The sequence below is a fragment of the Dicentrarchus labrax genome, unplaced genomic scaffold, assembly GCF_905237075.1.
Source record: "Dicentrarchus labrax unplaced genomic scaffold, dlabrax2021, whole genome shotgun sequence".
NCBI classification, from domain to species: Eukaryota; Metazoa; Chordata; class Actinopteri; family Moronidae; genus Dicentrarchus; species Dicentrarchus labrax.
The window spans coordinates 7,914,064-7,930,420 of record NW_026136713.1 but is presented as its reverse complement, the minus strand read 5'-3'; the positions used below and the strand labels follow the sequence as shown (position 1 = coordinate 7,930,420).

The 16,357-nt window shown below is 42.3% G+C and overlaps 1 protein-coding gene across 1 annotated transcript; it reads right to left on the bottom strand.

The window, feature by feature from the left end:
• Positions 1-1,535: 1,535 nt before the first annotated feature.
• On the bottom strand, positions 1,536-15,270 carry ehd1a (EH-domain containing 1a). Its single transcript, XM_051420306.1, has 6 exons — positions 14,434-15,270; positions 9,557-9,654; positions 5,386-5,627; positions 4,564-4,734; positions 3,022-3,186; positions 1,536-2,660 (listed from the first exon to the last, which is right to left on the bottom strand). Exons 1-6 carry the CDS (start codon positions 14,820-14,822, stop codon positions 2,127-2,129), a joined length of 1,599 nt encoding a protein of 532 aa, XP_051276266.1. The 5' UTR covers positions 14,823-15,270; the 3' UTR covers positions 1,536-2,126.
• Positions 15,271-16,357: the final 1,087 nt, after the last annotated feature.

The following is a 16,357-nucleotide window of genomic DNA, read 5'->3' as shown; positions in this document are numbered from 1 at the left end:
TTTCTCCCTCTGATCATACCTCTTTTATGGCCCTCAACTACTCTCTTCATAGAAGCCTGTCCTCATTTATAACCTATGTTCTGTGGTCTATGTCAATTTCTTTTGCAAAATACTGGATAATTTTCCTTCTTGGATTGTATCATTTGAGCCCTCAAAGGTCCATCAAATGATACAATCCAAGAAGGAAAATCCCTCTTGTGTACACACTGAGGCCTTAACCTTTATTTTGACGGTGTCACAACTTTGAATGGTTGGGAACCAGTTCAGGGCGTTCACAGTGAGCGGTAGCCCTGTACTATAGCTGCAGCAGAGACACAAGAAAGAACACCACCCTACATACTGTTAGAACTGGCACTAATATGAGTCCATCCAAGCACCGTCCCTGTAATAACTTATCAAGACACAAGAGAGCGCCTCTTTATCAAAGCTGAAATCTGCCACTGTGGTTAAAAAAAAAACCCAAACAGCTGGTGAACATCATGCGTGTCTCACGCTGACTGATAATCTAGTGAGTCAGTGTGCAGAACTGCAGTGAGTCTCTATGAAGGCTGAGTGTGCTGATGAGAGAGCGACACATGACCCTGAGTGAAAGAGAAATGAGACGTCGATGACTCTGATTCAGGAGGTCATAAAAATGTGAAAACAACCAGGTGACATCTCCAAGTCGAGGCTTATAGATGCAGAACAATGTGGAAAAATGTAAACAGACAAGAACAGACATGCAGTGAAAGATATAATATGGGAATGTGTTTACATAATTCTTGGCCTTGTATCAGTTCTCTTTGGTAACAAGGTTCACATGGAAAATACATCAACTTCAAACGTACTATGAACGGCTGACGTGCATCTGATTTATATTTCACTTTCACATCTTATTTGAATCGAACAAACAGACGTCAGAGCAGATTTAGACTAGTTCAAGTTATACAACAGCAGAGGTTTACTCAGTGAATGTAAAGTGAAGTTCTCAGCAGCCAACTTCCTGTCTATTCAGACTCCAGTATAACTTTAATAAAGCTACAGCTTCCTGTCTTACTGTTTATGATTTGTGCTTGTCTCCTTGAGCCTGGACTGTATTTCCAGCTTTGTAAATTGTCTCCATGTGTCCTCGAAAATGTCTCATGCCAGAGAATGTCACAAGTGTCTGTCTCTACTGCTGTTTTCAATTTGCCCTCAGAAATATGCAGAGGCCACTTGTTTCATGGGCAAATGGCCTTATATGTCCTGTGGCAGTGCTGACAGTGACTCTTTCTGCCCTACAGAGGGCAGTAGACTGCATTGAAACTATCAAAATGAGGGCATTTCAAAATAAAAGTCTCTGGATGACCGCTGGGTGACACAGTCCTTGACATGACCCTCAAATACAAATTACCACAAAACAAAAGCACACAACTCTGATTCAGTTTCGATTTATTGAGCAAATATAATATATGTTAATACGTTTTTAATTAGCGGCTCTTCCAGTGAGAGTTTCTTCCGTAAGTAAAACATATGTTGAACTCAAAGTCAACCTTAAAAATCCACATAACCACGAGTCAGATGGTACAGTATTCCTTTTTATTTATCTGGCAAAATAATAAAAAGGGAAGCATTTGGAAAGAGTCAAAGATAACAGTCAGGAAATACAAAAATATAGATAAAACAATTCTAACAGCTGTTTTGATTTATTTCCTTTTTCTCTCCAAATGGGAACAAAACTATATTTCTTTGGATCAACATATAATAATATGGACTGTATACTTATAAGACATCTTTTACACAGGATGCACACATCCATGTTCAGCCCCATCATGCAACCTCCGATTACCCATCAGTTCATGATCCAGTAATGTCCTTTCATCAGTTTGCAAATCAACCCTCCTTCCCCCCCATTTATTTCTAATAGATATTGAAACATTATCCCCTAATGCACAAAGATGGACCTCCCCTCCCCCTGAACCCCTCCAGTCTCTCTCTGGTGAAAAAGATCACAGCGATACCTCCTCGTGGTGTGACAGGAAGCCTGGAGACTCGCAGCCTGATGGAGGATGATGCTGTTCATGTGCTGTTGTGGTTGGACTTGGAGAGTCCTAAACATGATGCAAAGCGTTGACACGGCTGGTCTCCACAGACTGCTCCCCCCTCCTCTAGTCCTGCACGACTGTCCCGCGTTTGGATGGGGGCACCAGGTGTTCGGGCAGCGTGGGCGGCAGCTCGTGGCCCTCCAGCTTCACCTTGATCAGGTGGTTGGCCAGGGCGAACTCCTCATCATCGAGGAGGCCATCTTTATCCACGTCTGCTAGCTTCCAGATCTTTCCCAGGACCGTGTTGGGCAGCTTGGACTTCAGCATCTCCTTCTTGGCTGCACCGCCGGACACTTTGCCGTTGATGGGAGAGAGGGTGTAGAAGATCTCATCGTACGTGGGCTTGTCGCGACCCACCACCCACTCAAGCTCGTCGATGCCTTCACTGGCGCCCTCTCCATAGCCGTGACCGAAGGGGCCGGTCATGGTTCCCTCAAAGGCTCCACCCTTGACGGACTGGCTGGGCATGGCGGCCTCTTCCTGGCGCACCATGGCCATGAGACGGGCGATGTCGTTGGCGAGCATGTCCTCCACGGCCTCAAGCAGCTTGGGCTTCAGCACTGCAAACTTAGAGAAGTCCTGGCCATTCAGTTGCTCCTGAAGGGTTCGGGGGGTTGAGAGAAAACAGGAATTGGGGATAGAAATAGATCAGTCTTCAATGGCTACCAATGAGAGTAGCTTACAAGAAGCAGGATTTCCTGACAAACCAGGAAAAATAAATCTCATCCCTGTCCTGGCCCATCCTGCAGGGCAAGGGCAGGAAAGAAGGTCAAAGATGTGAAGAGAGTAAAGGTTGGGAGGTCATTGTACTCTGAACCTTTGTTTTAAACAATTTATTTTAGAGTCAAATTTGTTATTTCATCAAATATGTACCTCAGTTACTGTGTAGGTGGCTAGATTCATCTCTAGAAAGAAAGAAGATTCATCTCTAGATGTATCTTCTTTCTTTAAATCTCACCTGCATCTTGGCGAGGTTGGGGAAGTCTCCCGGTGAGATCTGGTGCTCCTTCTCGATCTTATGGTAGATCTCTCCCAGGTTGGCTATCAGCTCCTTCTTCTTGGTGTCCTTTCCAAACATACTCGGCATTTCCTTTTTCAGAGAGCTGATAATGTAGGCTTGCACCTGGACACCACAGAAGAAATAAGACAGACACATTTTTATTACTTTTGTAATAACTCTGAAAAGTTGCATTATTTCTATTCTTATATTTTATAGTCATTTCTTTGAAGCTGGCTGCTCCCTACAAACAAACACGTCACAAAATGAACATCTAAATCAGAGGATTTCTGATGCTACCAAGAAAAATATACAGTCATCCTCCACTTGAAAAATGCTTGGAAGTTTGACCTTCACTGTGCAGAATGACACATGTTCAGAGTTTGACACTAGAAGGCTTCACATTCATCTGCTGAACATCTGCTTCTCTGGGTTCGCATGAAATCTAAGATGTGTTTATACTATTTTGTGACATCACAACTAGTTCGGAGGTCAATCACGGTCCAGTGCGCAACTTCGGTATACACACACAGATAGTTTGGACTTTACAGTGAAGTGACATCTTGTGTTCAGTGGTTCAACTTTTTTCAATATTAGCATTTTTATATGTTCTGGATTTTTCGATGAGGCAGAAGGAGATTTTTGTGGATAAGTGTTTATTCAAAGTAGAGTATTTTCATAGCTCTTAAAATACTTCTGGAGGGGAAGTTGGGAACTTCTGAAATATACATATAGAGTGGTAGCAGAAATAAATATTCCCTCTTCTCTTCTTGTATGTGTCACAAAGTTAGTGGTTTATCAGATTGCTACAATATTCAGAGAAATTACTGTACTCACTTCTGCCTTTAGTAAGTTAAGAAACTAAACACTAACATAAAACAGATGTTTTTGTGTGTTATTCTCCTCCTGTGGGGCTGAAGGGCAGAGGGTAGTGGTGAGAGAATGAGGAAGAAAGAAAGTGAAAATGAGATGAGTTGATGCAGCTCTTTAATCTGGGGTATTTTAGGTACTCTAGCAGCGAGGCTATAGGGATGGTTTTCCATGGTATTATGTACAGACATTCATGGTTCCCATAGGATGAATCCTACTGCCTTTGGAGATCCCCTGACTTTTCTCCCAGCAGCACCATGAGTTCATCTCTCTGGTTTTGAGTGAAATGTCTCAACAAATATTGGATGGACTGCTATGAAATTCAGTTCAGACACTGATTGTTCCCTACAAGGATGAGTTGTAATAATTTTGGTGATCCCTTTTCACCTACCACCATCATCAGGTCAAAAAGGTAAATTGTCAGTTACTTTGTTTTTTTTAATGCTGCAAAACCGCCAACATTTCCACCAGCCTGAGTTGTACTTTGTGTTTAGTGCTAATAAGCAAATGTTAGTATTGAAACCCTAGATTAGATTAAGAGTCATTATTGTCATTATAAGCATGTTAGCATGTAGCCTTTAGCTGAAACCCCACAGAGCCACTATGTAGTCTATTGGGCTCGTTACTACTGACCTTGGCGAGGCGTGCTCGTTTGATGAGGTCATTGAGTTTGCGTAGGGCTGCGTTGCGCGGCAACGACTGGATGTCCAGGAACAGGTCCTGCTCCTCTGCCTCAAACAACTTCCTGTTGTCTGGGACCAACAGTGGCTGAGCCCAGAACGACCCAATGTATACACGCACCACCTGGAATAAAGTTTGCACAGGTTAATCTCTGCTGTTCATCAGGTTACACTTCACTGCCCACAGCAACAGCCACAGCCACAGCCACACCCACACAAGAGACACACACAGGTCACATAAATGACATTACAATCTGGCTAGAATGTGTAAAGAGACGCAAAAATACATTTGTCTACTTAAATTAGACATATAGGATGTGTGAAAATGCAATACAGGACTGTGAGATTGACAGTTAAAGAACAATAACATTTTAAAATGTCTTGTACTTCACATCCTGTAGAAGCTTCACAATGCACTCTCAAAGTCAATGAATAATTCTCTGCATGATCCAAAGGTTTCTCTGGGACTCGTTTATGAATATGGCCCTGGATCAAACATTAACTAAACATTCAGGAGAGAATCATGAGACACACTGGGTCACACGGTATCACCTGGTACACTGGGTTTAAGACAGATAGCATACAAACTTCACTTTCATTATCGTCATACATCCAAGATTTTTTCTTGTGTCTTTGGTTACAACGATAAACGAAGAACATTAGCTGGAATAATCTTAAAATCTGTCAGTGTTTATTTACACATCTTTAGAAAAGTCATCTGTCCACTGCCCCCCGTAAGATTCAACGGGACTGAAAAGCACAAATGTCTTTTTACCTCAGGCGTGTTGATAATTTTCCCCAAAGACCACATTAGCGCTCCATAGACCCTCATCAGCTGCTGAGTGCTGATCTGATCCGCTTTGTTCAGCACCACACGCATTTTGTCCTCGTGGTTCTTCAGAGCTCGGATCACCTCAGAGAACTCGTCAGAGATGTCCAGTTTGTGGGCGTCGAACAGGAGGATGATGCGGTCCACGCGCTCCGCAAACCACTCCAGCACTGCTGCGAAATCATAACCTGGAGAAAGAAAAGCAGAGGAGGCCAACTGTTTTAAAGACACGAACCTCTTCACACGAAATTGTCTGAACCTTCTTTTAATGATAATTCTGCCTTTACATGTTTTGATTCTGGCTTCACTAACACAGGTTACTGCACTAATATCTTGGGGGGATACTCCAGCAGTTATGTAGTAAGGACTATGAAAATATAAAATCTCTTAATGTGGAGTTAAACGGAGTCCTTATATTAAGCCTTGTTGGTTTGTTCATCAACTGAGTGAGATTATTCTTAGTATGATCAGATGAGAATCACCATTGAAACATAAATCCAGGAAAAAGCATTCATAACTGCTGGGTTCAGAGAAAGATGCACGCTGAGGTAAGGAAACTAGCATGTGTACTAACATACAATGATTGTCTGTTTTCCCCACTCCTGTCAGTATGAAAGCATATAGGTCATTGTGCACTGGTACTGTGCTTCCTAATAGTACACCAGGCAAACTGGTGTGGAGAAATACAAGAGTTCAGCCTGATGGCACCAATCAGTCAATAAATTGTGTGGTTGGCGCAGGGTTAATTGTACCTTCATATTCCAAGTAATGTTGATCCAATAATGTTTAGATAAGCACTTTAAAGAGGCAGGGCCTTCTCCACTGGTTACCTATTAACTAGCTTTACTGAGGCAGATGACTGGGACCTGAAGTCCTCTTGGGAACACACACAGCATGTATTAGCCTCAGGCATGAAATGACCTCTATCTGGGACTGTGTTCAGCAGTGTACCTTCTAAACAACAAGTTTGTCTGTAAAAGACAAGAGAGCAAACATTTGAGATAGTCAGTAAATAGGGTTAAGATAAAATTCAATGCGACGTCAGTGAGGACAGTAACACCTCAAAGTGTTCAGCCTGAGATTGTTGGTTGTGCTACAACCACATTTCTATAAGTGCTGGAGTACAGAAACTCACTGTACTACTCACTTCCTTTGGTCAATTCAGAAACAACGGGACTAACTCAAATTACATAAAACAGGCCTCTTTTTCAGAACTTTCCTTTGCCTCGAGGAGCTGGGGATGGAGTGAGGAAGAGAGAATTATGGTTTTGATTAGCATCTGTGTGTCATCTGATCAGAGAAGAATGCGGTTGCTCTAAAAGCTCATCTCGGCTGTCGCACAATCAGCACCAGATCTGCTGCACATGCATTCCAACATGGCTGCCTTTTGTCTGTGTCTGGGCACATGTATACAAAAGAGAGACAGAGAGACACAGCTGGTAAATGGACAGTTAGGCTAAATGAGACAGCGATATATAGACGGATGGCGAGGGAGATGGAGAGGAGAGTGTGAAGGAAAGGGACAGGGAGAGAAAAGAGGGGGCGGTGAGGAAAAGTGAAAGTAAAAGAAAAAACTGTAATAAGAGATGGACATTGAGGACGGATGAGGGAAATCACCTTCGGCTGAAAGGAGTTTGTGTCTGTTTGTGCGCATGACAGCATGTGAAAGTAGAGGGGGATAAAAGGGGAATATTTAAAGTCTAAGATCCCCGTGGGAGCCACCCGCGGACATTTGCTCATTCTCTCTTAAGTCTGTTTTTAACGCGCGCGTCAGAAAATCAAACAGAGAGACAGCTGCTAAAGCTTAGACTTACTTATAGCACAGAGCATCAACAACTGCTATGTCTCTGCCATAGGCGCAGGCATGCAGTGATACACTCACTCACTCATGACAAATTTGGACAGGCCTCAAAAAATCATCTGCCAATGACAGAGAAGTGGAAAGACCGGGCTGAAGAGTGGTTTTTCTGGTCATATTAGAAAACACACTCAAATCTCCTGGATGAGTAAAGGAATAGGAAAACCTGGTTATTCGCTTTCTTGCTGTTAGTTAGATAAGATTAATACCACTCTCATGTCAGTGCAGTAAATATGAAGCTACTGGTGGTAAGAGTGGTATTAACCTCATCTAACTCTGGGCAAGAAGGCATATATGTGTATTTCCCAAAAATTATTTCTTCTGAGAAATCTTTTTTGCCTTTTCTTCTGTGAATTGCTGAATGCCGTTTAAACACGGTGTACATGTCAAGTCATCTGCAGCAATTATGGGAAAGACGCCAACTAGTTCTGCAAAATCACAGTTTCATTATAGTTTTCATCACTTCATGTTTCACTAAGGAAGAAGCACTGACTTAGCCATACTTGCTGACCTATTCAAAAATGATTCCACAACTGAAGTATTATGCAATAAAAAAAGGTTTGGCGTCCATGAATGAACAACCCGGTTTTTACTCCTTCAGACTGTACTGGTTGGTTGAGCCAGTATGCTGAGCACTGACACACACACACGTCCGTCACACTTGAGCCGCACAATCCAATCAATCTTGTTTATACATGACACAGTCAGTACAGTATGTCTGGGTAGTACAGTATCCGTGTTTACACAGAAACAGTTAAGAGGATAACGTGTGTGTGAGAGTATGTGTGAGCTTGACAAAGAAAAAGTGTGTGTCTGTGAGAGTGAGAATGTATAAGTATGTATGTATAGAAACAAAACTGTGTGAGGTATGAGGCATCAGATTTCACCCAGTCTTACTCTTGATGGAGTCATGACAGGTCCTCGCCATGAGCCATTCTTTTCATTCATACAAACACTTTACACTGGGTTCTTATCATATCGTTATTTATGGTTGTATGTTTACAGTCGCTTCTTTGGCCTTTTCACTGCCAACCATCTGTACTGTTTCTGTCTCAGTCAGAAAAGTCAAAAGTAATGTAATGTCAAATTATTATATAAAGCGTAGCAGCAAATATTCTTATAGAAACCTTATAACCAAAGAATGCCTGCCACTTCTGCTTTAAATTATTAACTAATTATCAAAAGAGTTTAGGAATAATAGTTAACAGATTCCTTTTCTGTTGATTGGCTGCCCTTTAACGGCTACTTGTTTCTATTTTGTGTCTTCCCCTTCTTGCAGGAAATCAGACTCTATAATGAAGAGCAGATTAACTGACTGTGTATCAGATCTCTGTCTAACACAGGCGGTGGTGGCGGGCGGGGGTAGTCTTGGGAAACTCTCTGCTATGTTTGCCATTTTACTCCACATCCTTTCCCTAGAGTACACAAAACCTCTACTGCATGTATGTGTGCTTCCTCTTAAAGGGGCTCAAGTCAGGTATAAAAAGCAGAAGCTGTGTTCAGCTGCACTGTTATCTTCTGCCTGTGTTCTGTCAGATCATCAAAAGTGAAATAAAAATTGTGTATGTGGCAATTTTGAAATGACCCTGTAGGTCAGAGAATTGTTGGATCGTGTGGAGAAATGGATAAAAATATAAATTGATTTATTTCCACAGAGCACAGGGAAATGACTCAGATATAAAGTGATGAATGATACAGCACAAACAGAGAGGGCAAAAAGCCACTTAGAGGAACTGTTTTTGATTATTGCTGATTGTTTAAGTCAGTCTTTTAATATAAACCTAGTTATAGGCCTGAAAACAAAAAGAAAGAAAAACATTACAGTAGGGAAGGATGTGAAAGAGGATGGTGTTGGGTAGAAAACCACAGGTACTGAAACAGGAAATGAACATCAAAGTGCTTTGCGCCCTCTCCTTGTTTCTGTCAAACTGTGAAGGCTTCATCAGAATGACCAGTTTTCACCTGAGGGTGTTAAATACTGGTTTGACAGCACTATACGCTAGAGTTGACCTTGCATGTGGCAAACAGAAATAATAGCAAATACCAGAAACAGACTTCAGAATAGTAAGAGTGTGTAGGTTAGTTCCTTGTCGAATATGAACTTGTGACTTCCTGTGTTTTGCATGCGTACAAGGCCCTCTGATTTAAATATGTCAAGCTTTTTGAGCAGAGAGGGTGTGGCCCTGTTAGACAGCGGTAGTACTAGTAAGTACGTGAGTGAGAGAGTGGGTAAAGTGTAGGTGTTTATGTCTGGCAGACCTCTGCTTATCCTCTGTTTCTCCCCGGACAGGATTCCAGGAGTATCGATGATACTGATGCTCTCCAGGACGGGGTTAGGCATCTGGGCACACATGAACCTGCCGAGAAAGTACAAGGGTGAGAGAGGGAACAGAACAGGGACAGAGCAGAGAAAAGGAAAGTAAAAGAGATGATCGAGGACATGAGGCATAGGGGTAGAGAGGGGAGGGTTGGAGTCAGGTGAGAGTGTTTATACATAAGCTTGGCACTAAACAGACATTATTCTGGAGGTGTTCAGTAACCGTCTCCACGCTCTCATGCCGTCACATTAGGGGAACACCCTTGCTGGGAAAGATACACAAAGTAGCAGTGGGAGTGAGGGAAAGATGTAGGTTCAAGGTGCTGTCAGTACAGCAGTTAAATTTGTTCACATTTATATAATTAGTTTATAATAATCGGTACATTTTAAAATAATAATGCCAAATGAGTTTTCTGCTAGAAATGTTAATAGTAGTGAAATATGTCGGTCTCATTTATCTAAAGTCCAAGTTGACATCTTTAAACTACTTGTTTAGTCTGACCAATCTAAGATATTCAGTTTACTATCACAGCATTGCCACACACAATGTCTCACAATTAAAAAGCTGATTCATTATTTCAGCTTTAATGGACCTGGTAAAGTTGTTTTCTTCTACAAAAACAGTGAAACTACATGATAATGTAGTCAGATTTTCCAATCTGGGAGGAGTGGTTGCTTGTGGGAGGTCACCATTGATGTAAGAATGTTAGGGAAACTTTGGGACAATGCTTTATAAGTTACGAATTGTAGGCCTGAGTCATTCCCAATGCAACATAATTCACCACACAATGGGCTCTTTTAAGCTGAGACACAGGTTTAAACTTTAAAAAAGGGGAATGAGCCAAGACACACATTCTCACTCAAACACAGACAGATATACACACCATAAAGCACGAGAGGATGAGTGGTTTTGCGTAAACCCAGAGCATCCCACTCAGGACAAAGAAGGGGATTGTTAAGAAAACCCACAGCTCAGAGTACTACTTCTCGCTCTGCTGCCCTTTCACTGCATCTGAACCGATACTCTCAACGTGAGCTCAGAGGCACCAGGTCATAAGATTGGGAGAACCGTGCTTTTACATTCCTGCTGCAACCACACCGAGGGCAGACACACACACACACACACACACACACACACACACACACACACACACACACACACACACACACACACACACACACACACACACACACACACACACACACACATACCACAAACCCTAACAGAGATCTCATGCCTCACGCAGGGAGGAAAAAGGAAAAATCCAAGGACAATGAATAAGTCAAAGGAATATGAGAGAAGGGAGATCCTATGCATACTATTACATTACAATAACAGTGACTGCCAAAGATAACAAACACGCAGATTTTTCCCCCTCCCTCTCATCGCTGATGGCGTATGATATCCTGTTGGAATTTTGGCTCTGGTTTTCCATTTAACTATCAGTCCCTACATTTTCCACACAGAGCTTGTAGGAAAAAATGCTCTGATGAACTCGTGCTGGAATTCTTATAAACCGAGGACCCTACCAGGCACGGGGCCCCAAAAGCCTTGAACTCTCTGAGATCCTCCACTGTTTGATTATGTCTCAGGACAGTGAGAAACCCATCCTCTCAGGGAGGCTGCAGTCCTGGCATGAAGGCCTGGGTTAATATTCCACATCACACCCCTCATGTGATTGGAGGTCTGGCTGCAGTTCATGAGAGAAGGTCTTCCTCTCCTACCCCACCTCCTGACCTTCCCACTCATCGTAACCTCAATTTCCTAGGGAGAAGAGGAAACAGGGCGGCTATCGCTAGCACTAGGGATGTGGGCACGGAGGTCACAACTGTGTCACTTGTGTCCATGTTTGCTTCCTCTAAAATCTTCCCTTGTGTGTGTGTTTGTGTGAATAAATGATCTATGTTTATATTTCTATATTTACAGACTTGTCCTTGTGTGTATTTGCTTGCTATGTGCTCTGTAAGGCTGAACATGTATCAGCCCCTTTGTCAGTAAAGTGCAGAGTCAGTGTCCTGGAATAACAGGCCAGGAGGAGGACAGGACGGAGCAGGACAGTGTAGGCCAGGGTGGGCCAGTGCGGAACTTAAACTTTGCTGACTAATGGTTTTACTGACTAATGGCTTACAGAGAGCACAAACACACTGAGGCCCACCCGACTGCAGTGGCATTTTAACCAGGAGGGAACAAGAACTCAGAAATGTGCAGATTTATCCGGAGGTGCAAGAGAAGTTTTAAGCTACTTTGACTGAAACATGATTAAGGCCTTAGTACAAATCGGTGCACATGCCATGGGAGGAAATCTGAAACCAGGCTGCTACAAAAGAGAAATAATAGAAAAATTGTCAAGCTAGCAGAGTACAACAGCTGTCCAAGAGCAAAATGTAGGTGTGTGGATCACACGACTGATTTCTGTTTACTCTCTTCATAAATAACTGATTACACTGAAGGTAAGTCCCACTTAGGCTGGTAGTTAAAGGCTAATCTGCAGGTTGAATGACTATAGTTAAAGACGTATACTGTGGAACTACCATCACGCTGAACAAGACATGTGTGCTCCTCTGACATGGTATTTTCTCCTCCACCTATAAATCAGTCAATTAACAACCTGGTCTTTGATATATCCTACCTACTTTTATGGGTGAAAACACATTGAACCAACCAACAGCTGAAGGCCAAATACTTTTGGCCTCCTGAGAGGAAAATGGAAAACTGGCGCAGTCTGAGCCAAAAGCATCCCAGGTCCAAATGTTTGTCTGGATCTGGTTCTTGACAGTCGTTTTATCAACTGTAGGCCTACTCTGTGCTATGTGCTGTCACAACTTATTAATTATGTATTCGGCCTACATTTGTGCAGAGCAGAGCTCAAACAGGTTGTGCACCTGCTATTGTCACACATATTCCGGTTATGTATGATCGTGTGAGCTTTCCATAAACCTAAATATGCTTCTGAAACAAAGATGCAGACTGAATTCAAAGAGAACCACAAGTCCCATGATACCACAGGATTGTCCAACAGTTTGACAAATGATGCTACGCTGGACAATAGCCTTTGTTTATTCACAATCTTATCTGGTTTCCCCTCAAGTCTGTAATAAACTCCAGAGGGGTGAATCGTAGCTTATGAAGTCTAACACCCCCCACCCGTTTAAACTCTTATCTGAACTGCATGACTTCTCTTTTCTCAGTTTGACTGACACTGCTTGGCAGAAGCTTGCACTTATTCAAGATAAGACAAACACTCCACATAATTGAAGGAAGGGATCTCAGTGGATAATGGGAAACAAGTCTAAATTCAGGGAAATGTAAACTGGAGTGTACTAATCCAACATATGTCCACACAACCCAACTGACATATTGAAGCTAATAACAGATTAATATTGTGACTGTACACAAGTTAGTCGTTTGTGTATTATTTGTCCGGCTATTCCTGTGCAGGGTGACACCACAACAGCCACTGGGGAGAGAGGGGATATACCCACATCCCCTACAGGAAGAGACACCATGAACAATCAGATGTTAGTCATTGATGTCATCACAAATCTACACACAATAGATTGTATTAAGACATTTTGGCTTTAACCAAGCCTCATCACATTGGCTCTGACTCATAGCACCTTGCACTGGGACTTATTATCTGAATGAAACACTGGCAGACATTCACTGTCCTTCTTAGCTCCCCCAAAAGCACACCACCAACAACAACAACTGTTTGTTTGTTTGTTTCTCTTCTGCTTTTGCTTTGCTGTGGGTACTTTTGTCAGGTGTTTAGATCTGGCTGAGAATTAGTTATGAGTCATTTTAGTTTTTTGCCATGAGGTGAGTCTGAATAACAAACCGGTCACGCTGAGTAATTCATGAAAAGGAAGTACTCTGAGTACTTTCCACAGACTCTTTGGATCATCAAGCACATGGATCAGACTCCAATGAGCTGCATGTCTTGACACCCTAACTATAATCTTAATGAAACACCTGCTGACTCATTGAAACACTACTAGTAGAAGATAGTCACACCAAAACCTTTAAACCTTTGTGATAAGATTTCACAAGGTCTACTCACAGGTAGTCAATAAGGGAGTTGGCTCGTCGGCTTTCACTGATGAAGTAACACTTATATGACCGGGGCGGGGGGGGCACAAAACCTATGACACAGGCATCCGAGGACAGGACAAGGTCAGCTTGTTGCCTAGCAACATCACATACAACTATTTCTATGCTAAAGGGGCCACGCTGTGATATTGGGACAAAAAGATCTGTCACCAGTGACTCTGCCAGGTGCTTTTAGGTACCTGATGAAGGGTAAGGTACAACGTTAACAGACAGGATTCGGTTCAAAGTGAAAGGTCTTCTTTGTGAATGAGATACAGTGTTGGAAAGCACCTCCCTGTCCTTTGCTTTGCGATACACAAAGTGGCTCTTCCACACAGCTATTGACACTAAACACCCGCATTCTCTCAGGATGATGAAAGAGGGAAAACTCTCACACACACTTGGCTCTGAAACAACTGGGGGGACATTGTGCAACAGCATACCGGTACTGTGAGGCTACCTTGAAGAGTTTGGTACATGTAAAGACTTGTAAGGAGGGCATTTAAACCCCAGCTGTTGTGTTGTTATGACACGTTTCTTAACACACAGCAGTATTAATGTTATATTATGTATATATGTATAATATTTCAAGACAGTGACACATGACGTATATTAATTTCATTCACACATTAGTGAATAACTGTAGGTCTCAGTTCCTATAATCCTAGTGTATTACATTGCTCAGTGTAAGCTCTTTAATGTGGTCTGAGGACTTGGCACTGGTTTTACCTGTTGAGGAAGGCGTTTCCAAAGGCGTTGAGTTTGCGGAAAGGCTTCTTGGGGTCGACCACCAGAGCATTGCCCGGTATCACCCCGTCCTGTTCACCGTACATCACCGCGATGAAAGAGTCAGTGGTCGGCTCGGGGCCAATCCGCATACCGGGGAAGTCCTGTTCCATGAGGTGCCGGATAAAGGTGGTCTTCCCGGTGGAGTACTGCCCCACCAGGAGGACCATGGGCTTGTTGTCGAAGTCGGCATCCTCGAGTGCAGGCGAGTGGAAGTCGTGGAACCGATACGTGTCCTCCAGCGGGAACAGTTTGGTCCGGTAGAGCCGCCGTAGCCCCTCCGACACATTCTGAAACAGCTCGGGGTCCTTCTTCAAGTTTTTCCTGAACATGATCGCTGCCTATTTATTAATTATTATTTTTGTTGCCCTTAGTTGACACGACTGTGTCGGCCTCCCCTTTGGATAATGATCTGCTTTTAGTGGTGTGTGGATCACTCACACCGTCAAGAGAGTAGCTAGCTGCCTGCTGGACTGAAGCAACGGCTGGGCGAGGTCTTCGAAGTTTTTGTCCCCACCCTCCTCTTCGCTAGCTAACCACACACTGCGAGTCACTCATTCATGGGAGGACTCCCTCTTCGGCTGACGTTGGCTATATAAAACCAAATATAGCCCGCTACACTCCACCGCAAACACTTAACGCTAGCTGTAGGGAGCTAGATACCGTTTAAGACTACACAACTGTGCCTGTAAAGCCGTTACGACTCCTCTTAGCGGCAGGCTAACTCGGTTAGCAACCGGCTGTCAGTTGGTGAACCTCTACCAAAGAAGGCTGGCACACGGATAACCGGAAAAGGCACACGTTTTTCACAATAAAAGCCTCTCAACAAACGCCAGTCAGTCCCATACTGTGTGTTTATGCTTCCAGCTCTTAAATGCCACAGTTTATCAGTATTGTCTTTGATTGCAATATCCCTCATTGTAAAAGGGACACAATTATAGGTTTAGTTTACACAGGTTTTCAATTTTATAGACTGGATATTGGAGTTGCTGTTTTGAGCCTCAGACAAGTTTATAATCTGACTCTGAATTATTATTTTGTTTTGTGGATCTCGACAGAATTACACACTCACATTACCTCTAATTATATCTGCAGAAATAATCATGTATCAGTCGTTAGTCTTTAAAGTGGAATTTCCCCATTGTGGGACAAATAAAGGAATATCTATCTATCTAACTCAAACAGCCTCCCACAAATTAAATGATTTCATGGTGACATAATGTGAGTATGAAGTTTATCTGACATACTGTGTATTGACCTATAGCCTATGAACACTCATGTCTGTGCAACTTCCAGCAACTTCTTACCATTACAATAAAAGCTTTCAGAGCTATACGTGGTTTCGGTTTTGATTTCAAATGTCAATATCTGATTGCACACACATATGGTCACAGTGGTATCTACACTTCACTTTTGTTTTTAACTGTACATAGTTATTATTGTATATTCAATATTCTCAGTTTAGTTCTGTGCCTGAGAAATTTATCGTCTGGCTTTGATTTGTACTTTCGTTTTCGTTTTCGTCCTGCATGAGCAGAATAAAACACTTGAGTTAACTTGTTATGACAGCAGCACAATTCATTCATGTTTAAACCAAAACATCCTCTCCTCATTTTACTCTCAACACTGAAAATGAAAAGATTATTAATTAATATATTAATATTAATTAATATATATTATGTTTTTATGGATACTGTACCATATATTTCACCCACTTTCCTTTTGTTTTCTCCTGCCACTGTATAAAATGTAATTAGTGTCTTGTAAGCCTCTTGCATGACAGTTTTTAATTCATTCATACTCTCAACAATGAAACTGAAAAGATTATTTATTCCTTTATGTTTAATTAGTTAAATTCATATCTGAT